Source organism: Postia placenta (genome assembly GCF_002117355.1).
Source record: "Postia placenta MAD-698-R-SB12 unplaced genomic scaffold POSPLAscaffold_10, whole genome shotgun sequence".
Lineage (NCBI taxonomy): Eukaryota > Fungi > Basidiomycota > Agaricomycetes > Polyporales > Adustoporiaceae > Rhodonia > Rhodonia placenta.
Window position 1 is genome coordinate 251157 of NW_020169841.1, and position 22032 is coordinate 273188.

The 22032-nt window shown below is 53.6% G+C and overlaps 7 protein-coding genes across 7 annotated transcripts; 4 read left to right on the forward strand and 3 right to left on the reverse strand.

Annotated features, from left to right (window-relative positions):
• Positions 1–65: 65 nt before the first annotated feature.
• Positions 66–3378, reverse strand: POSPLADRAFT_1058360 (hypothetical protein; the record flags this gene model as incomplete). The annotated part of the gene is made up of 8 exons (XM_024481026.1): positions 66–99; positions 159–570; positions 624–876; positions 929–2509; positions 2575–2701; positions 2751–2887; positions 2938–3091; positions 3146–3378. 8 exons carry the CDS (start codon positions 3376–3378, stop codon positions 66–68), a joined length of 2931 nt encoding a protein of 976 aa, XP_024336979.1.
• Positions 3379–3602: 224 nt separating this feature from the next.
• POSPLADRAFT_1058361 (hypothetical protein) lies at positions 3603–5824 on the reverse strand (the record flags this gene model as incomplete). Its single annotated transcript, XM_024481027.1, has 4 exons — positions 3603–4169; positions 4226–4603; positions 4656–5589; positions 5637–5824. The coding sequence occupies 4 exons, from the start codon at positions 5822–5824 to the stop codon at positions 3603–3605; spliced, it is 2067 nt and encodes a 688-aa protein (XP_024336980.1).
• Positions 5825–6020: 196 nt separating this feature from the next.
• Positions 6021–7194, forward strand: POSPLADRAFT_1047653 (hypothetical protein; the record flags this gene model as incomplete). The annotated part of the gene is made up of 6 exons (XM_024479336.1): positions 6021–6097; positions 6147–6186; positions 6238–6428; positions 6483–6561; positions 6608–6952; positions 7006–7194. The coding sequence occupies 6 exons, from the start codon at positions 6021–6023 to the stop codon at positions 7192–7194; spliced, it is 921 nt and encodes a 306-aa protein (XP_024336981.1).
• Positions 7195–8347: 1153 nt separating this feature from the next.
• Positions 8348–9969, forward strand: POSPLADRAFT_1058363 (hypothetical protein; the record flags this gene model as incomplete). Its single annotated transcript, XM_024481028.1, has 5 exons — positions 8348–8717; positions 8769–8895; positions 8949–9196; positions 9252–9308; positions 9365–9969. The coding sequence occupies 5 exons, from the start codon at positions 8348–8350 to the stop codon at positions 9967–9969; spliced, it is 1407 nt and encodes a 468-aa protein (XP_024336982.1).
• Positions 9970–10956: 987 nt separating this feature from the next.
• On the forward strand, positions 10957–12612 carry POSPLADRAFT_1147514 (hypothetical protein; the record flags this gene model as incomplete). The annotated part of the gene is made up of 6 exons (XM_024486072.1): positions 10957–11341; positions 11390–11516; positions 11576–11823; positions 11883–11939; positions 11997–12204; positions 12255–12612. 6 exons carry the CDS (start codon positions 10957–10959, stop codon positions 12610–12612), a joined length of 1383 nt encoding a protein of 460 aa, XP_024336983.1.
• An 815-nt stretch (positions 12613–13427) lies between these two features.
• POSPLADRAFT_1147590 (hypothetical protein) lies at positions 13428–14125 on the reverse strand (the record flags this gene model as incomplete). Its single annotated transcript, XM_024486080.1, has 3 exons — positions 13428–13754; positions 13808–13866; positions 13918–14125. 3 exons carry the CDS (start codon positions 14123–14125, stop codon positions 13428–13430), a joined length of 594 nt encoding a protein of 197 aa, XP_024336984.1.
• Positions 14126–15381: 1256 nt separating this feature from the next.
• Positions 15382–21155, forward strand: POSPLADRAFT_1066584 (hypothetical protein; the record flags this gene model as incomplete). The annotated part of the gene is made up of 8 exons (XM_024482090.1): positions 15382–15654; positions 16123–16509; positions 16552–16835; positions 16901–18937; positions 18994–19549; positions 19601–20756; positions 20811–20849; positions 20905–21155. 8 exons carry the CDS (start codon positions 15382–15384, stop codon positions 21153–21155), a joined length of 4983 nt encoding a protein of 1660 aa, XP_024336985.1.
• Positions 21156–22032: the final 877 nt, after the last annotated feature.

A 22032-nucleotide genomic window follows, 5' to 3' on the forward strand; every position in this document is an offset into this window, starting at 1 on the left:
ATCTTGGAAAACCAAATGTAATAATGAGGTGAGTCTACCCTTGGGCTGAAATATGCTCATGCAGCTCATGCCTTGTATGGTGGTGTTAGCACGGGAGCTCTGTAAGACGGACGGACGGTTGATGAGGGACTGCCTCACACAAGCCTCACTCTACTCACCGTTGATCCGGTTTCTGAAGGATTGGGAAAGACGACTTCAACTGTGAGGCACCGTTCTGCTTCCCAATCCCTAGTTTGTTAAGAACATCGCGGACCTCTCCGGGACCTGCCAGCTTGCTACGCTGAGGCCTTGACTTCGTCGGAGTCAGCTTGTTGTGCGAGTCAGGATGTGTCACGAAAGACGTGTGGTCGAGGGTCGAGATGGATGGCGCTCTATTTGACAAGTTCGGATTGGAAATGCTGCTGCGACCTTCTAATGCATCTCGCAAGTCCGTCACGCCGACACCTCTAGTCGAACGCGCGAGACTTTGCAGGGATATGTTGTCAATGTGCATGAGTGCTGGTGCCACCTTGATCAGGGGCGACAATCCATCGCGACGGAGTGAGTCATAGTTCGTGTTTGCTTCGACAGCTAGAAACATAAAGTTGAGCACTTGTATGTTCCCGGGGAATGGGACTACTTACAATCACGGAATGCCAACTCTGGCGTCCAGTAGACAGTGAGACGGCGGAGCAGAGCTTCTTGTTCGAGACCGGTGGTGTCCTTCACATTTTGACTGAAGGCGAGCGACTGTTGCATAGCATTCGTGTCCAGAGCAGGGAGAGCGTCAGACATCTCGGATGGCAAGGTCACGGGGATCTGGGGTGTGTGCAATGTACCCGGTTGTGCTTCCGGCAAGACGGGCAGAGCTGTTTGCAACGGCATACTCAATGTAGCCTGCGAGATGTCAGTCAGCTCGATAATGGCACAGGCGTGTTAAGGAATGTACCTGTTCAGCTACGCTTACAACTTCTGGACACTTCCAAACCCTTCCGATTGTCGTCCATGTCTGGGCCACTATGTGCTGGATAGTCACCGCAAGCGGCAACACCGCAATACTAGCTTCGTCTGCCCTAGCAGCTTTCTCCAGAGCCACCAGCATCGGAGCACCTGTCAGAAGGCCACGAATAGGTAGGTTTTCGTGTACCACCGTGAGGACGGTGAGTATATTTCCACAGTCAGACAGGGTTGCACTGGGTGCGTCGGACTGTGATAGCTTCTTGGGCGCGTTCTGCATGGCGCGCAAGATGAAGGACGTTTTGCGAGAACGCGGAGGGACTGTTATCGAACGCCGACCGTGTGAGTCATGATTTGCGTTTCCTTCCTGCACAGACGACCCATTGCCATCAGCTGTAGCAGGCCCCGTGTGTAAATCGAAGGCCGCTGAAGTAGCAAGGAGGTAGACATATGCATGCAGCGCGTTCAGGAATCGCGTGGTCGAGTCACCATAGACCATGGCAGCCATCGTTTTCGCCTGCTCCGAAGGCCCTTCCGCCAATGACCGCATGCGTTTCACGCCATCGACGTCGACGTGTTCACCAAGCTTTGGTATCTCCGTCTGCAGGTACGAGACGAGAGCGACAGCGTAGTCTGCGCGCACTGCATAGTCTTGGTCGCAGAGAAGCACCAGTGTGTCTTGCCAAACCTCCGGTGCGATCTTCGTGCGGCGGGAAGGACGAATATGGACATTCTGAGGGGCGGGAGAAGATCCGGAAGGTAGCTCAGCGCTAGTCCCAGTCGGAGGTGGTTCCTTGTCATCGGGTAGTCCATCATCCTTTACTACCTGGTGCATGTCTGCTGCATGCATTAGACCAAGTAAACCGGCCAATAGACTCCTGATGGCCTGCGACCTCGCCTTTTCGGCGTTCGGTTTGCTTGGGCCAGGGATGCCATTTGATTCGACGAGGAGGAGCCGGCTGATCAACTCGCCAGCCAGATCCTGGATCTGATCGGCGTAGTAGACATGGGTACCAAGCGAAGCAATACATTCGACCAGTACGGGAAGCAGCAAGTCCTCGGGATCGACGGTAATTCTCCGGAATATGAGGGAGATGAGACCCGAGATCATATCAGAGGTCGATAAATTCACGAGTGGCGTCGGGGAGGTGAAGACGGTAGTGACCATAGCAGCAAGAGTGCTATGACGAGCAGTCGACTGCGGCACATCTTGCCCCTCGACCAAACACTCAACGATGCGCGTCGGAACTGCATATCGGTACTGGTATTGTGTCCACTCGCTTGCTTTCGCTGCTAGCCAGCGACAATGATTGACTTTCTCCCATCCGCCAGAGTCATTGAGGAAGTCAAAAACGGCGGACATGATGATGGTCACTTGATTTCCTGTTGAGTGTCCAAGAATAGATGACAGTGCATGCAGAGATGCATTGACCACATCGCCAGAAGAAGGGCCCCTATCGCCGTCGACATGAAGATGTATTGATGCTGCCCGTCTCTCCAATGCAGGTCTTGTCCGGAAATCGTCCATGAAGGCCAGATTTGGTTCCTCCTTGATAGCAGAGGCTCTACGCTCCTAAGCGTCACCAGAGCAAAGAGATAGAGAAATACTCACTCTCGATTCACCGCTTCTAGCCCCACCTCGAATAAAGATGTCAGAAGTGCAGGCATAATCGTCGTTACCTGTAGATTGAAGTGTGTAGATGAGTGGTAAAGGGCCTCGGAGTGTACAGCAGCTGTGAGAGCTGCAAGGCCGACAAGACGTGTGCTAGCGGGGCATAAATGGCATGTCACGTATAGCAAGTCATCGGACGTACCGGTTAGTTATCTCTGTGTCGTTCACCTTCTTCCCACCCATAGCAGAGAATTGTCGGAGACACGAGACATAGTCTTGAGTGACGCCTTGGTCAACGCCTATAAGATGGCCGTCCGTGTATGTCGTCCATGTGGTGAACTGCGTACATTATTGATGGTGTACTCATAAGTTCTCGAGGACGTACTCACAACAGTTGCAGCCCTGGCTGCCACCTCCAAGTCTGATGAGAGACCGGCGAGTGTAGTTGTTATGGCAGACAAGAGGGATGATGTTAGCAGTGATATGTCGCGACGACATTCCGCGGCGAGCGACTTGAATATGTACAGGGTGATGAGGAGAGACCTGACATGCGCCTGGTTTCATCTGACTGTGATTTCACGAGTACGAGAAACTCACGCGCGAGAGCGTGTATTCCCCGCCTGCGCCCTGCGACAATCCGCCCGCACGCGCTTTTCGAGCTCACTGGCAAGCTTGTTGATCTTGCCGGGTCGGTTGGAAGCGTAGTATGTTAGGCGGGAGAGCTCCTGCGAGTTTGGAAGATATTCCGGGCCAGAAGTAAGCAAAGCTGAGGACGGCGGATAGCATGTCGAGATGAGGTGTATATGGTTGGGAGTGAACGGCAGATGCATTGGGCATAAACAAGTGGTATATAGGCTATTCGAAGGGAATGAGAGTGGGAGGCAGACTAGAGGGATGTAGCGTAGGGAATGCGGAGGGCAATGACCAGTGATGACCTCGCTGCGCCAACTGACAGTGGCGTCTACCATATACGGCTGATTTCAAACAGTCTCATTGACTCCAGGATAGTCCCTTGAATGAAATGCTCGTTGCTAGTAGATATTATACATAAAAATCATGATATCGGATCGAGAGCATGTCCCAGGGAATAACTCGCGTTAGAATAAGGTATATGTCCTTGTGGTACAACCTCGGTGAGCCGACCCTCATCGTCGCTCTCGGCACCCAACGCGAAGCACTCGCTCCAGTCAAATCCTGGCGGGTCTGTGACCCGCAACCTGACCTGGTCAACAAGGTCAGGACGCGTCATCTGCAGCGTCCGCATCCATCGCTTGCTAAGCATCCAGCTAGCGACACCGTCGGGAGGTATGAGAAGACCCTCTTTGTGCCCGCCAAGACGCCGTTCTTTCCGCCCAACTCCACGTTTGGGTTTTTGGCTGACGTCCTCACGCTGCTGCTCATCTAGAACAGCGTAGAAACGCTGCAATCGTTCTGCTCGCCAGGGAAGTGGACGGATGCAGAGGAACTGTACCGTTTGGCGATCGTCGGTGTCGGTCGATGGTTCAAGTTCATCTTCACCTGACTCTTCTGACGACATGCATTCTAACTGCAACGCGCCATCAAATGCAGGATGCGAGAACATGTCCAGCTTCTTCCGCGCTTCAGTCCGATTAGCAAGCTTCTAAGAACAGACGGCGATCATTAGAGATGATTGTGTTCGACTGGCGCAGAACGTACATGTTTTTTCCTGCTCAATCTCCTAACTTTGGACGCTTTCTGGCCCTCCCTCTTCTTCAGCTGAAGTGCAGCGGAGCTGTCCTTTTGCGCCTTGAACTTCTGCCGAAAAGTCCTGAAGGTTTGTTCGAAGACAGTCTCGAGACTCTTCCTGGAGAAGTCTTTCTCAGGGACATATTTGTAGAGGTTACGATTGGCCTTGAGGTCGATTAAGACTCTATCTCTCATGGCGGTATTATGCTTGGATTGTTTCGGGGTCTTATCCCAGACGAACCGAATGGAGTCGTTAGTCGGAACGTCTCTGCCTTCAACATAGCTATCTGGGAGTTCATCGTCCTTTGAAATTCCCATCATTCTGGATATGTGCAAGCGCATTGCATGCTAAGGTTGGTTAGGATACCAATTCGAGGCGACAGATATTCAACGAACTTACATGAATGGTCAGGCAACGATCATCATGTCCGTTAAAGCGTTTGCGAGGCCGGCCTTCCCGTGCTGATTCATCTGAGCTACTTCCCTCCTCGTCCGTGCTATATTCCGTAGTAATTGTTGGCCTCTTGCGCGGTACGGTCATCGGAGTCAAAGGGGGCGTTGCAAAAGCGCTATCCGGTGGGGTCGGGAGACTTGGACTGGGTGTAGGGGGTACCGGCGTGTACAGAGGAGTATGGGTACTGGTAGGAGAAGCGATGTAATGCGGTGTATGTGCTGGCGACAACAATGGTCGTGAAGAGCACCCTTCCACAAATGAGGGTGAACCATGTTGGTCTGCGTGTGGCATTAATGGTTGTGGATTTGCTATATTGGGTTGGGGATACGATGCCATGGACGACGGGCCATGCATTACCGAATGTCGATGTGTTTCTGAAATAGCGGGACTGGTATGTCGTGACGGTACAGGATGGGTAGGAAGGCTACATGGGACATGTCTGGACGCAAAGGTATTTGAACTGCGAGGGACCGTCGGTGCGGGAGTCGGAGTCGGCGGTGTGAATGTTTGTATCGAGCCTAAATGAGACTCTGGCGACTGGATGGCTGAGACGTTCTGCACATCTGGAGACTGTACGATAGGCTCTGATGGACCAGCCTCGATGGCCTGTATGCGCCCCGTGGGCTGCACGGATCCGTTGGGTTGTCTACCGTCCGAAACCGCGCGCCAAGCGACATAAGATTTGAGGACAGACATCTCCTCACGCATTGCGAGGATCTGCTGCTCCATCTCAGCTTGTTTCTGAGAACTCTTGGTCTCTTGGTCTTGTTCCCATGCAAGTCTCCTCCTTCGCTCTACTTCTGCAGCCTCCTTGGTGGCTGAGAACACACGAAGGAGCTCATTGACAGCAACAGTCGTTCGCGCTGCCGGCGGAGGTGCCCTACACGCAATTGATTAGCAGTTCCACACAAAAGTGAGAATACTCACTGCGCAGGAGCTGGCGGTGGCTGGGCCGGTGGCTCGACGATAGCATACTCTAATTCACTCCTGTGTGGAATGAATGGCCGCGGCTGCTCGACTAGTGGAACACGGGCTGGCACTAAGACATCTACGGGTCTTTGCCTTCGAGTTGTGACGATATTGGGGTTGAGTGCATTGGAAAGCTCGCTCGACATGGCTGGAAAGCCATTCAGCTTGAGGAAGGTTACTACATTCGTTCTGGGCGGATGAAAGACGCTCGAAACGGGCGCTCGTTTGGCGCGCTGAACACGTGCGCGTCTTGCATTCATTGGACGCGTCAGCGGGACGCGACCAGACTCGCTTGCTCAACACCACACCGTCTCATACCGCTTCCGCCGACAAACGTCCACCATGGAGACCGACATTGATCGCATGATTGCGCAGGCAGGTGGCCGCGCACCAGGCCAGGAAACCAGTGTACCAGACAAGTACGACTTTCCCCGAGCGTACATTAGGCATCTCTCATGAGTATTATAGTGGAGAAACAATTCACATTTCTTCCCTTGCTCTCCTCAAGGTGAACATATTACAACACTTCCATGATGTGCTCTCTAACATGCCTGCTCAGATGCTTAAGCACGGCCGAGCAGGCGTTCCCATGGAGGTCATGGGACTTATGCTCGGGGAGTTCGTGGACGAGTATACCGTGCAGGTCGTTGACGTCTTCGCAATGCCACAATCTGGAACCTCAGTATCCGTGGAGTCCGTGGACCATGTATTCCAAACCAGAATGGTGGACATGTTGAAGCAAACAGGCAGGTACGTCGCGTGATTGTCCGTCGAAAACTCTTCCTGATTCCAGTCAGATCGGAGATGGTGGTTGGGTGGTACCATTCACACCCTGGCTTCGGATGTTGGCTATCAAGCGTCGACATCAACACTCAGCAGGCACGTCGATTCTTGGCGAAGCGAGACTCCATTTTGACCTGTGAACGCAGTCCTTTGAACAATTGGACCCACGATCAGTCGCCGTAGTCGTTGATCCCATTCAATCTGTCAAGGGGAAAGTCGTTATCGATGCCTTCCGCCTCATCAACCCCGCTACGGTGCTCCAGGGCCAGGAGCCACGACAAACTACTTCAAATATCGGTCATATTAACAAGCCTTCGATCCAAGCCCTCATTCACGGGCTGAATCGGCATTACTACTCGATCGCTGTCCAGTATCGCAAGACCGAGCTCGAGCAGGCCATGTTGATGAATCTCCACAAACGTAACTGGACCGAGGGACTGAAACTACGGGATTTCAAGGTGCACAAGGAGGCAAACGAGAAAGCGATCAAAGTATGTGACCCTGCATTCCCTGAAGCAACGGATAATACTCACTCTAGCCTTAGTCGATGCTGAGTCTCTCGGAAGCGTACAACAAGTCTGTTCAGGAGGAGTCAACGCTCACGTCTGATCAGCTCAAGACACGACATGTGGGCAAACAAGATCCGAAGCGGCATCTCGAAGAGCAAGTCGAGAAGGCCATGGGAAACCAGGTAGTACAGAACCTGGGCACCATGCTCCTCGCTGAGCTGTAGTTTTATCCGAGATGCGGACTTTTGTTACCATTCCCTCATCATTGTGGACTACTTCCATTGTTGTAGATATGTGGTAAGGCAACGCACGCATATATCAGTATGTGTTCAGGTGACCCTTGGGCTATGCCATATTCTCTGTCACTCGGATGCATTCTCCATGGTATCCAGTAGTGCCCAATGTGTTAGATAGGCTCGGCCGGCATACAACCATGGGATTCTGGCTTAGCTGCTCAAGACTACGTTAAGTAGTATGGTCGCCGGGATCGGGTGTGATAATGGTCGGCATGTATGGTATTTCCGCTTTGTTTTGATTGCGGTTGACCGCAAACTGACCATCGGCGTTGTAGATCCCAGGTTGACGTGTTTATGCCTCATAATTCGACGCAAAGGGCACCTACATTCGGCACCGACGAACACCGCTCTCGGTCAGACCGTCCCACATAATTTTTTGCCTTGACATCATAGTCGACATGTGATTTTCTCGCGCATTGTGGCTGCGATCGGGAGTTGTGGTGATTGCTCGTGTGTGAACGGCACATTGAGAAATCCACCATCAGAAGTGTATGGCTTTCCCCCTTCCCCACCTTTTTCCGAAAGCGTATCCTGTCTCTGGGAGGAGGGCGTGTATGTTTGAGCGATAGATTGTAGTGTCTGCACCTTCCTTGCAGTACCAGTCAAGGACGGCCTAGCCGCCAGGTGCGTCTGCACACATCGATTGTATGGGCAAAGTATCTCAAATTGAAAGCTCGTCGACGTGCACAATCAGCAAGCCCGATTCGCGTACGCCGGTTCCTGGCTTCGTATGATGCCTGACGTGCGTTCACAGAACATGGAAGAATATTATCCCGGCAGTTCTATAGATAATCATCCCCACTGACACCAAGGACGCTCCACGAAGCACACTTGAAGCAAATGTAGGAATGACTGACGGCTGCTGTTGTCGTATGCTGTTACGGCCCGTCGGCTGCCCGTGGTCAATCGTGGAATTAAGTATAAAGGCTAGGCTATGCTCACCTCGAGCGCCCTTGTACCCTCTCTACAATCTGAAGCAGCGCACTGACCCCTTCTCATCGACCTACGTGAGTCCTCAATCGGCGTCCATTTACATCTTCACTTAGTCAACGAAAATAGCCGCACGTCTGCCTTACCCAGAATGTCTAGCGCGGGGAAAGCGGAGCAGTTGCGCTCTTTGGTCCGTTTGTTCTCCGATGCCGCTGAAGTGGCGATCAGCGAGTGGGAGTCCCAGGAGAAATCTCCTGCCTCCGACGCTGGACACACTGTCCCCTCATTTGCCCTTCATAATGCTTGTAGGACCATTCTGGGAGTCAGCGGCATGTGTGCCGACCTTTGCCAGGAGCCTGGGATTCGCCTGACAGAGATAGCTTGCTATAATTTCCTTGCGCGTGCATTGCACATCGCAGTGCAGAGCGGTATTCCTGATATCTTAGCTGAGGCGGAACCCCAAACGGGCATGTCGTCGCACGAGATCAGCCGACGGACAGGTATTCATGAGCAGAAACTGAGTGCGCCATGGTTGACATTCTTGTGTCGATGGCTTACTCACATCTCGTCAGCCCGTGTTTTGCGCACCCTCTGCACTTTCCACATCTTCCTTGAAGTGCGGGACCATCACTTCGCCAATAGTCGCACTAGCCAGGTACTAGTGGGTGACGAATACTTGCGATGTTGGATTCTTCTTCAGTATGTCGCATCTTGTGGCTCACGAGCATAGGATGTCTGACTACTTGCAATAGTGGCATAGAGCTGTTCACTGCCTCGGATGAGTTACTTCCGCTGTTGCTCAACCCCGTCAAGGGCCACTCCACGTCGAATCGTGAAACTGCATGGCAGGAAGCCATAGGCTCTGACCAGACGGTCTGGGAGTACTTAGAGCAAAAGGTCGAGCAACCAGATGGCACTCTAGTCCCGCGGCCGTCTCTCGCAGTGTGGGCGCACGGAATGGTTGCAGGGGGTCGAGCGGACGCTTCGTGCCTAGATGCAGGTTTGTATCCATCATCCCCACCAGTGTCCAGTTTCACTTATCATAACCGGCTTAGATTATCCCTGGGAGTCTCTCGGTAACAGTACCGTGGTGGATGTCGGAGGTGGAGCTGGTACGTTCCGGAGCGCTTCCTACTGTCAAATAATGACATATACGATAATCATGCAGGCGGTACCAGTCTCGATTTGTCGAGAAAGTTTCCCAATTTGTCCTTCGTTGTTGAAGATCGCCCATCCACCATCCAGCAGGCCGAATATGTTTGGGCGCATGAATATCCTCAAGCGATACAGATGGGTCGTGTCAAGCTTGTTCCCCATAATTTCTTTTCTAGACAGCCGATACGAGGAGCCGAGGTCTACTTCATGCGATATATCCTGTCAGTCTCTTTCTTCACCTCGCGACAGCATTTGGATCTCACGCTCGCCTCTGCGTCTAGTCATGATTGGCCTGACGATGAATGCGTTACAATCTTGTCGCATTTGTGTGATGCAATGTCTCCCACTTCAAAGCTGCTGATTGTGGACAAGGTGCTCAACACGAGTGTGGGTTCCGACCAGTTGAAGCCAGCTCCCTTCCCTCTCCCAGCGAATTATGGAGTTGCGCAAGCGTTTGGGAACCTCCACGATCTCGCTATGATGGCATGCCACAACGGCATGGAGCGTACCCCAGAAATGCTTGAAACAGTGGCGCAGCGTGCAGGTTTGAAGATCACGAAAATTTGGGAGAGTCGAAGCACCATGTCTATCACAGAGATGGTGCGAGAAAGGGCCTAATGTCCCGAATTTATATGTCGGATACCGTTTCAATGAATGCTCCTCCGGTACGGTGCCGCGCGCAAGGAAAATAAGAATGATCGACTATGATCATCGTGCATCAGATTTAGATGCGGCGATCAGATCTGTGCGAAACATCTCGTTCAATGCTGCTGTAATTGGCGCGAATACTCCCCGTGAGATACGCTCAGACTCCTGGCAGATCTATCGCCACTTCTTGAATATTTCAACCTCGCGAAGGTCGTCGTCTTCAAGATTTGTACCTGAACCATCATTCGCGAGGCCTGTCTCTCTCGTGCCAAATCAACTGCTGAGTCAAGCTGCGGCCTTCAAATAGGAGAACTAGGATCATATTGAGCGGCGTGACGCTCGCCGTACCACTTTCTGTATCTTAGCGTGTGTATATCAAGGTGTACGTAGCAAACTGTACGCACAAAGAAGGTCACCCGGGCCAGTACGGGTCGTCCCGGTACGAAATGAATACCGATGTAGGCCCATTGAATGCGAGGGTACTCAGGACGGTGTGTATCATCGATGACAGAAATTCCAAACGAATCGGCTCGTTCTCACAGCATTGTCCTGTAGTGCGAACACTAACGTACGGCTCCCTGATTTGATGATTTTGAGGACTTATTCACTCATCCTTGTACAGTCATGTAGCATCTCATCGGCGCGGCTGCTGCATTTCAAAGGCGTTGAAGGAACATATGCGCGCAATCTACATCGGCATGCTCCCTGAGAGAACCTCTTATTGTTGAGCCTGCCTGCTTTCTCCATTCGTCGCCCTTGACGTACAATATGTCTCACGAACGAAGAGCCCTGTAATGCTAGCTGGGAACCTCAAGTCCAACTTATAAGGTCTTCCATCGACCAGCGGAGTCGTGTCAAGGCCATCAAACGCTGGTGCTCGCGTATGCTGTCTTGTTCAAAACTCATATAAACCTCGCTGACATATTTACATGGCCTTCTCTCGTAGCATTCCTCCATATGTCTGCGGTCAAAAAGGCACAAGAACTTCGCGCACTGATCCGCATGATTTCGGATGCTTCGGAGGTGGTGATCAGTGATTGGGAATATGCCGAGCGGGTGTCCCTAGGCAGGCAGACTTCCGGGACTGCTTCATCACGTCCTTCCAGTGCCTCCTTGTACGATGCACGACGCATAATTAGCGGCGCTTGTGGCATGTGCGTTGATCTCGTCGAGGAGCCCGAAAGCCGCTTATCAGCCGTCGGATTCTCGTTTTTTCTTTCCCGAGCATTACATGTCGCTGTCCGGGCACGCGTGGCCGATGTCTTAGCCCGCGGAGATCGACAGGGTGGTGTCTCTGTGGGGCTTATTAGCAAAGAGGTAGGAATCGACGAACAGAAACTCTGTGGGTTGTGCTACTACTGTGTATATTATGAAACTAATCTATCTACAGCACGGATTCTGCGGGCGTTGTGTACTGTGCACATCTTTACCGAGGTCAAGGATGGCTATTTTGCAAACAGTTCTACTAGTCAACCTCTGGTTGGGAACGAGTTTCTACGATGCTGGATTCTTTTACAGTCAGTGTTCAGCCGTAAAATTGATGACATCTCAATAACGATAACCACGACTCGCACAGCTCCGCAGAAGTATATACTGCATCGGACAAATTAGTACCGTTCTTGTTTGACCCTGTCAAGACCCATTCGACTTCACCGACTATCTCAGCATGGCAAGATGCTATTGGGTCCAATTTGACGTTATGGGAATACCTGGAGCAAAGCGTCAAGCAGTCCAATGGCACGGTAAAGCCGCGAGCAGACTTAGAAATCTACGCACTGGGTATGATAGGCGGCGGCCATGCGTTCGCATCTACAATATCAACTGGTTTGTGCACTTGTGCATGTTGATGAAGGGGTACTGCATCTCACACACGAATACGATAGATTATCCGTGGAATTGTCTCGGTACCGGGACTCTCGTTGACGTAGGCGGAGGCGTTGGTGCGTATCATTCTCCCAATATTGGCAATGAGTGCTCGCTGAATCTCAAACCCACAGGAGGAACGAGCCTCGATCTAGCCAAACAGTTTCCTCATCTACACTTCGTTGTCGAGGACCGCGAGCCGACCATTGAGCAAGCCAAAGTTGTTTGGTCGCAGGAATATCCCGAAGCCATCGGTAATGGGCGGGTACGACTCCTGACCCACGATTTCTTCACCGAACAGCCTATCAGAGGTGCAAGGGTGTACTTTCTGCGGCATATCCTGTACGTCCTGCATTGCGGCGCCGATCGACCGCACTCATCGACTGCTACAGGCACGACTGGCCAGACGACGAATGCGTGGCAATCCTGTCCCAGCTACGGAAGGCTATGTGCCCAGAGTCTATTGTCCTGATCGCCGACAAGGTGGTGCATACGACTGCGGGCTCTTCACGGCTGAAGTCGGCACCCTGGCCGCTCCCGCCTAATTACGGCTCCGCACACCAATCGACTAACGTACACGATCTCGTTATGATGGCGGTGCACAATGGTATGGAGCGGACACCGGAGATGTTCAGCACGTTAGCCACCAGAGCGGGCTTGACGTTGACGAGGATATGGGAATGCCAAAGTTCCAATGCTCTGGTCGAGATGAGGCTCCCAGGCGTACGGGGAGCCATGGCAGCGTTGTAGTTGTATCGTCAAAGATAGAATATGATCAAATTCGCTGTGAATGACAAAATGACTGGTGTGCAACATGGCACGCGGCAAGGGTTGTAAAGGGGACTGCATTAGAAGCCCCCCATGTGAAAATAAACGACGGCCCCGAAGAATGACCAGACGGTCGACGTCAGATGACCAAGCCGACCCATATGTGCGCACAGGAAGTAGTGGTGACCAGGAATACGAAGGTATGTGAATGCCACATGTACTAACTCCCTCTACTCTCCCTATCTTCCCTTGGGTTTTGGGCAAGGCATCCAGAAGGGAACTTCAAAAGCCCTTTCAAAAGCCCTATCTGGGATCATGAAGCCAGTATCGATGCGTTGAGAAGAAGACGCTCCAATTATCTCTCAGGCACTAAGTCTTCAAATTTGGGACGACGCCCTTCGAAGGAGAGGTCAGACGCAGCAGTCTTCGAGGCACGGCCGGCGGAGATCATCCTATTCACCTTATTGGATTGTTCCAGAGATAGAAGGACACACCCATAACATCTTCTTTCCCTCCTGTAATGAGGACCAGCTTCGTGCCCGTCACGCCACCATCCGTTATCGCTTGAGTTGACTTCGCCGACCGACACGAGCTTATACCCTGAGCAATGGATTGAATGGATAGCGAAGCAGTCTGACGAGTTAGGCACGAGGATTTCCAACGACCTTCTTCGCAAGACCTAACTTAGAGGGACACCTTCTCGCGTGCACATGACGGACACTAGTCAAACAGATAGGCAAGCGCATTGCCACAGAACCCTGGCCGTACAAAGAACACGTATTCTGAGGACATGGTCTTTAATACTCCCTATTGAACAACGAGAGTGGCCGTTTGCTGAGAACGGGGATGATGCCCATCATCTTTGCGCGGCGAATCGATTTGCCGAGGCGACGCTGATTTTTCCACGTCAAGCCTGTCACTGCACGACTTTGGATCTTGCCAATATCCGTGACGTAACGGGAGAGCAGCGACGAGTTGGTACACTCGTCCAGCGGGTCGACGTTGAGCTGATGGAACAAGTCACTCAAGCGAGCCGCCTTTGCATCGAGCCCGAGGAGATGCCTCGCGGGACGACGTCTCGTGGAGACTCGGCTATTGTAGGTCAGATGAGCGGGCCTGATGAACTGTATGTATGTCAATGTCGCAATATGAGTTCCACGGAGCGAATGTCACTGACCTTGTGCTTTTGAAACCCTCGCAGATGCAACTTGTCGCTGGCAAGGGGTGTATTGACGCCTGTGAAGCGAGTTAGGGGACCTCTCGCTGATGACAAGATTATGGCCTCACCTTGAAAGCCCGCTGCTAGCCGTGCCGCAGGTGCCTCCTGTGTGCTGTCACCAGCATCCTGGAGAGCCTCAACGACTTCTGCATTAGCTGGCGCTGAAGATGAATTATGTCGCCTGGCAGCGGTTGCAGCGGATACTGCGGCTGAGCTACGCCATTGTGAGCTGGAGCGGCGGAGGGCGGAGCGGATCGCGCATGTGAGGGCCTGCATCTAGTGACGGCAATGGTCACTTGTCCAGTGAGAATGTCGGTGACGTTGAGCAGCTATGAAGCAAGGTTTGATTCCGAGCTACAGGGGACTCCAAAGAAGACAGAAATGCATACCAAGTGATAGCGAAAGGGGGATAGAAGCGGATGGGGCAGCAGGTGACCGCGCGTGGGAGGAGCGCCGCGGGCAGTCTGGGCAAGAATGCGTCAATACAAACGCAGGATGATAGAACTACGTTACCGTACAGGTGGATTTGTTGGCCAGTAGTGTCCGTTTATGTTGAGCAAGGATTCTCCGCACGGTTCATGGAGGTCAAGCGAGAAGTCAAATAGGCGCAGGAGCGAGCACGGCGAGAGCCGCGATACTACCGGCGCCGCTCATGCAATTATAACTTTTGCGTTTCTGTATCTTCGCATCCGAGCCAGACCGCTACGCAGGGGCTAGCCTCATTCCGCTTCTCCCCAGCAGCTTCATCGTTGTCCAGCACCATGGCTTCGTCTCCATAATATCTCACAGAAGACCGTCGCGTGCACAGGAGCCGCCCGGACAGAGCCACCGAGACCGGACGCGGGCCCGAAGTCGTTCTGGGGTCCGGCCCCGTGCGGCACCCCGTTGCAATGGTAAGTACTTATAACCGGTCCCATAATACTTACACGCTGTGGGTTCAAGTTCCCTTGACGTCCTTCTGCATCCATCACATGTATTATATCGCTACAATAGAATTCACCCAAGATTCTTTAGCTGGAGAAAAGTGGAAAAGGCGCGATACTTTGGTCTCGAACGACGGGGGGTTACAGTCGTTACCAGGGCCCCGGAAAGCCGCGATCAGTATTTCGGGCGAAACTCATCATTGATGTCCGAAAATGGTAGCGGGGTGCGAATCGCTGCGCCGCTGAATTCGAGCTTGGTCCGTCCCACCACCTCGTCTCCAAGTCCATCGTGTATCCAACCCACCTCCACCATCGCCCATGTCGCCCTGAACTCGCAACGCATATTTCTCGTCTCTTTCACTCGGATCCTGCTAGCGTCGGCACCTGGACTCCCTCCTAATATCGCGGTCTTGTCGCCCGACTTAATCTGCTCTGTCTGCGTTCCTCAATCTCTACATGTCCTCAGACTCTGGTCATCCTCGTCGCCAGCCTCCCAGCCCACTTGTCTTCTCGCCAGAAACGGTTCTACCTCCAATTCTATCCCAATCGCACTCTGGCAGCAGCAATGTCACAGCTAGTGTCCATAGCTCGGGTTCTAACACCGTCTCTATGCCGTTCGTGAGGCGCCATGTAACGCGTCGTCTGAAGGCGGCAAAGGCCGAGTGCGACAAGGAGCTGCAGCGTGTCGTCAACTCCATCACGGCCTTCTTCGAGGAGCGCTTGCGGGAGGGTGATCACGAGGCGGAGTCGGAGAGGGAGCAGCGTGAACGCGAGAACGAGCACGAGCGGGGGCGGGATCGCTCTGACGCTCGCGGCGAGCCCCTCAAAGAGGCGTTCGTATTCCAGCCCGCGCAGCTCAGGTCGGCGCTGCAGTTCGAGGACGTGGGATCTGACGGCGGGTACGACGCCGAGCAAGAAGGAAGCACGAGCTACCACAGCCGACATCGTGCGTCTCTCGATGACGATCGTGCGGCACAGCACGCGCTGACTGGCGGGCCCCCGTCGCCCGGACTTCTCACAGCATCTGTATCATCAGCGAGCCCAGCGTCCCTACGGAGGCACTCTACTTTACCGCGTAACCGATCGGTTAATGATGTACCATCAGCGAGCACAGGCACATCCAGCCCTGCGCTGAGCGCCATGACAAGCCCTACCCCTCCCCCAGAAGTCGTGAGCCCGCGCAAGCAGAGTTCCGCCGCCGCTACCCGCGACTGGAGTGGGCAGACGCTCGCCAACCGCCGCCTATCACGAACTATCCACATTCCTACCCGTCCAGTTCGCTCTGGTGCAAGCTCTCGATCCACATCCCGTTCACGCTCTCCCCTTCCACGACCACATCATGTCGACCAGTCTAACAACAATCGTCGCTCGTCGCGCATTCTTGTCGACGACCCCGTGGATCCGATAATGACGACGCTGTACGAGATCATTGGCGTCGCACAGGACGTACAGGAGATGTCACTTAACCAGCTCACCGCGCAGCCGAAAGTGTGCGAGGAACTCGTGCAGCGTGTGCAGAATATCGGCAAGGCGTGGGATGAACACCCAGATTGGCACGGCCGCAATTGGTACGTTCAGGTACTACTAGCCATTGCAAGTCTCAGCCGTGTTGTCGAGTGGTGGGAGGCGGAGAAACAGTTCTGGAACTTCGACGACAACGATGACGAGCAGGAAGAACCATTGACCTTCGTGTTGAAGCCGGCCGAAGAGGAGCAGTCATTGGTATCCACGCCGCCGGTACGAACTGACATGGAGGGCGGGGCACTGCGACTCACTCAGGAGGAGGAGAGCAGACTGCGCATGTCGCGAACGTCGAGCCAAGGCCGACGATGGAGGGATGAAGCGCCTAAGGATCTGTCTCTGACGCCAGCTCGTCAGGGATCTGAGCATGCACCCAGGAGCTTGTCGAAACTCCCTGACAATACAGAGTCTGCTCGTGTGCTTGCAACTGAGCGGTTGCGCTTGCAGGCAGAGATTGCACAGAACCAGAACATTGTTTTGGAGCTCAGCATGGATGGCGATCATTTCCTTTGGGTCAACTACGCTTGGCGCAATGTTGTTGGGTATGTCGCTGGCATATACCTCATGGGTAAAACGAAGTGATATTAATCGTCTGGGTCTGCTGTAGAACCGACCCGGAAGACCTAATTGGCACCCGGGTCTCCAAACTGCTTGCACCTTCAGACTGGCATGTCTTCAGAGATGCAACGCGCCGCCTCCAGGAGAACGATTCGAGCACTGTCGAAGTCAAGTTCAAGATTAAGGTCACGGACCCTAATGCTGACATCGCATCGTTCCGGAACCTGTACCAGCAGATGGAGGGCAAGGGTATGCTGATGACTGACCGCGAAGATGGGACACCAACACACACAATGTGGGTTGTTAAACCGGTGGGCTCTCCGGAATATCTACAGCCACCACCTTCCATTCTTCTTGAGTCGGGCGACGTCGGCGAGGAGCCTGCATCTGCGGAAGCGACACAGGTCGGCTTCGGTGAGCGTCAGACCACCGACCCCGTAACGCCATTTCCCTTCGCGCGTCCGATCAGTACCCAGCCTATTCTCTGCCGCATATGCGAGTGCACGGTACCACAATGGTATTTCGAGAAGCACAACGAGACGTGTGCAGAAACGCATCGTCTCGAAGCGGAAATCAGCGAGTGCAATGAGTCCATGGGAGAGCTGCGCAATACGATCCGCGACCTGCAGACAGCGATGGACCGCTCGTCGCCGATCACCGTCCCGGAGTACCGCGGTATGCCTATTTTCTCGCCATCAACGTCTCCAAGCTCTTCTTCGCCGATGCAGCTGCTTCGCGCGCCGTTGAAGATGAAGAAGATGAGCGTGAAGCGTATGCAGCGAGGCGTCCTCGAGCAGCTGGAGACCATCCTGCAAACCGCCGCCGACGTCTCCGTTCCGGCGCTCAAGGAGGAGGAATCTGCTGAGCCCATTGAACGGCAGAGGCTGCTGTCGCCCGCTTCCGAGAGTAAGATGTCGATCGTACGGCGGTGGTGCAAGCCCACCATCGAAGATGCGGCGTTGACTCAGCTGATAGATGATGCTGAGCGTGTCATGCGGCAGAAGATTGACAACGTTGTGCGATTGCAGAACACCATCAAATACTCGGAGAAGATCCGCCAGGAGTGGGAGGAGAAGGTTGCGCAGAGCTTCGCGCAGGATGACCTCGACGAGGAAGAGGGCGACGAGGAAGGTGAGGACGGCGACGAGGACGGCGACCATTCAAGCAATACGTCGGAGTATGCTTATAATGGTCAGACATCCTCACCTGATCCGACGCCGCTGGCGTCGGCTTCGCCCATTCCGTTCAGCGGCGGGCACGACCGAAGTACAGGCGGGCCGTTCTCGTCCACCTCCAGTCTACCATTGCCTATGGTTCCTGTGGCACCAGTTCCCGCATATCCTACAAGTGTCTTCCATCAGACACGGTCGTCGACGCCTTCCTCTGTGTCGTCACCCCTCGCATTGGCAGCCCCCATCGTTGCCTCCAGTGTGTTGGATCCACCTCCCATGGATCTCAACGAGGGCTACAACCAGAACACGATACGTTCGCGGCCCTCGCTCGGTACTCTCGAGCCTCGGCTACTCATTACACCTCCCTTGTCGCCTTTGGTTTCCCCCGAGGATGCGTCAACTCAGCGTCGGCCAGGACGGCGTCGGCATTCTACTGCTCAGCCTATCCTCAGTCCCACTAACTCTATGTCCAGTACTCCCCTCTCGCCTCGTCTGCCGTCCGTTGCACCACTGTCCCGCACGACGCCGACGTCCATCAAGGACTTTGAGATCATCAAGCCCATCAGCAAGGGCGCGTTCGGATCTGTCTTCCTCGCGAAGAAGAAAGCGACCGGCGACTACTTCGCAATCAAGGTGCTGAAGAAGGCAGACATGATTGCGAAGAACCAGATCACAAATGTCAAGGCAGAACGCATGATTCTCATGAAGCAGGCTGAGTCGCCATTTGTCGCCAAGCTCTACTTCACCTTTCAAAGCAAGGAGAACTTATACTTGGTTATGGAGTACCTCAACGGTGGCGACTGTGCGGCTCTGATCAAGTCGCTTGGATCCCTACCTGAGGAATGGACGCGCAACTATATCGCTGAAGTCGTTCTTGGTTTAGAGTACCTACATCAGCGTGGAATTGTGCATCGGTATGCGTGTTCGCCCTTCATCTCCTGTCCCATTGCTAATGACGCCATCCTTGTAGTGACTTGAAACCTGACAACCTTCTCATTGACCAGCATGGTCATCTCAAGCTCACGGACTTTGGACTTAGCAGGATTGGTCTCCTAGGGCGTCAAACACGGGATTCCCAGCTCTCGTTCGACCGCGGTCTTCGAACTCGTTCGAGATACAGTCCTGGATCCCGGCCTCCTTCCATTGATTCTGCGTACATGTCGTCATCCCCGATGTTCGTACCAGATCTGCACCTCGGAGGTTCGTACTTTACGCAGAGGACCCATTCGATTCCTCGCCTAGGATCGTCACCTTATCTGTCACTTTCAGATGATGTAAGCGAGTCCAGTGGGTCTGAGTCTTTGCAAGGGTCTGGGCTTTATCCCCTACGGCGGACTGGCAGCAAGAACCAGCCGTACTCGGACAGCCCCGCGCAGTCATTTGCGACTGAGCTCACCACGGATCTGCGCTCGCATCCTACTCCTGGTGGGACGCCCCCCGGCGAACAGAAAGTGGTTGGCACGCCAGACTACCTTGCCCCAGAAACCATTCTAGGTCTACGTGGAGACGATGCTGCAGTCGATTGGGTTTGTCAATGTCTCATCCAGTAATTCCTGTGCTAACGCTCTTCGTTTCAGTGGGCACTCGGTGTCATCACATATGAGTTCCTGTACGGCATCCCTCCCTTCCATGATGAGACACCAGAGAAGGTCTTTGAGAATATTCTATCTGGGCGGTTCGAATGGCACGACGACTTCATTGAGATGTCAAATGAGGCTAAAGACTTCATCAAACGGCTGTTGACATTGGACCCAAGTGATCGTTTGGGTGCTAATGGTGCTGACGAGGTCAAGACACATCCATTCTTTGCCGGAATTGATTGGGACAAGGTCACAATGACAGAGGCTGCATTCATACCGCAAGTCACTGACCCCGAGTCGACGGACTACTTCGACCCGCGCGGTGCCGTCCTCCAGCTGTTTCACGACAACGAACAGCCGCAGACCACGGATAGCCCACCGATTGGAATCGACACTATCAACCCAGCTGTGGCTTCGGCGCCTCCCGCTTTAGCCAACGATCATGCCGCCTCCCCATCTGACGATGACTTTGGATCCTTCAGCTTCAAGAACTTGCCTGTGTTGAAGCAAGCGAACGATGACATGATTCGCAAGATGAAGACCGATCAGATGGCCCCACTCGCACAAACTCTATCAGAGCCGAACACTGGCCACGCACGACGAAAGAGTGTCTCAGCCCGCGTCAACCTCAAGAAACCTGCCAATGTCACCATTTCAACCGACAATGGGGGCAAGCCCTCGGTGACGAGTCCACCATCGCCGGCGACCTCAACGTCTTCGATATCGTCTTCAATGTCCCGAGGACCACCCACCCCAGGTAGTGCGAGCGGCCATGCCCGGAAACCGTCTGACTACGGTGCGGTCGAGCGGTTCAAGCACAACCACCTTGAAGGAGACCCCTCCAGGCGGAATTCAATGCCAAGTCGGCTGAGGACAGCCTCAGTGTCTACGACAGGGGAGAGCGTTACGTCGGAATGGGCGGTCCCCAGTGCTCATTCGAATCACTTCGAGGTCAACACGCCTCCTTCATCTGTTGTGTCGATCGACCTCAAGAGGGGTCCGGACCCGAACGACCGTGCCGTGACATGTTTGTTAGCCGAGGACAACCCAATCACGGCCAAGATCCTCGAGACACTGCTCATACGCCTGGGTTGCCGGTGTGTGGTTGTTGCGGACGGGTCGGAAGCCATTAGCGTTGCTATGGGTGATATCAGTACGTGTCGATATCCGTTCGCCCCTGCCACGAGACTGACCGGAATTATCGCAGAGTTTGACTGCATTCTGATGGACTTGCATATGCCAATTCGTGAGTTGTTATGTAACGTGCGCGACGCACATCATATTGACACGTATGTGAACAGTCGACGGCGAGGGTGCCGCCCGGTACATCAAAAACACCAGCAACAAGAATGCCAGCACGCCCATCATCGCCGTTAGTGCCTATAGCGGGTCGGATACATTGGAAGCTGGCAACTTGTTTGCGGGCTACATCTCGAAACCGGTCCAGAAGGCAGACTTGATTTCCGTTATGCGACAACTCGGGTTCAAGACGTCGACTGCGCAGGGACAGGGGCGGGGGCAGACCGCAAAAGTCACGGCCGCTGCACGATAGCATTCGTTATGGTTTATCGCTTTTCGTTCGTTTCTTTCCCTCTGTGTATTTGGGTTCGGATTCGTCTTCTAATGTCCCATATCATGCCCCATCACCCTCATCTCTGACGTACTCTCATTGGCATTTTTCATGCATCTCACCTCACATCGCTCTGCACACACATCTGCATTATTTTCGGTTTTTCATTGCATTGTAAATTTAAGCTAGAGCTACTTATGTCATGAATTTCAGGCATAGCCTTGCTCCCTTTCTGCTCGTTGTGATGGCTGTGCAGATACACTCGGGTGAGCGATGCCCCGTGAAAACATAAGACGGACCTGAGTAGCCAAATCTCGATTTATGATCACGTTTAAGCGACGGATCCCGAGACGACAACACCGCCTCGAGGCTATCGACTTGGCGCACAGGCACCTCTCGGCTGACGATGACTTCAACCAGCACTGCCGATACACCGAAACCTGTGCCATTCATTGGCGACGATTGTATTTGAGCGATATGAGCGCCTCGCCCTCTCAACGAGGCTTTGAGTTGCCTTGAGGCCCACTGTCTGACTGTGAGCGCTGTTCTGTGGTCCTGCTTACAACCTGCAACCGGTAAATACCGTCTCAGGCGATTCCTTACACTCGTGCCGTCCTGTCTGGCGAGGCTGCTGAGTGCCGTAACCCCCATTGCCGTGGGTATTTCTACCGCATCTGAGAGCTTGCGAGGCGAGGTGCACACGCACACACGCCTTACTTCGCTTCAAGATATGGCCACCCATCCGTATTCTGCTTATCATGTAGCCAGTAGGCCAGAACAAATGGTGTACAGTGTGAGCCAAGGACTCGAAGGTGTGTTTGAGCCTACTCTCGACCCTGTCCACCATGCTTACGGCGAT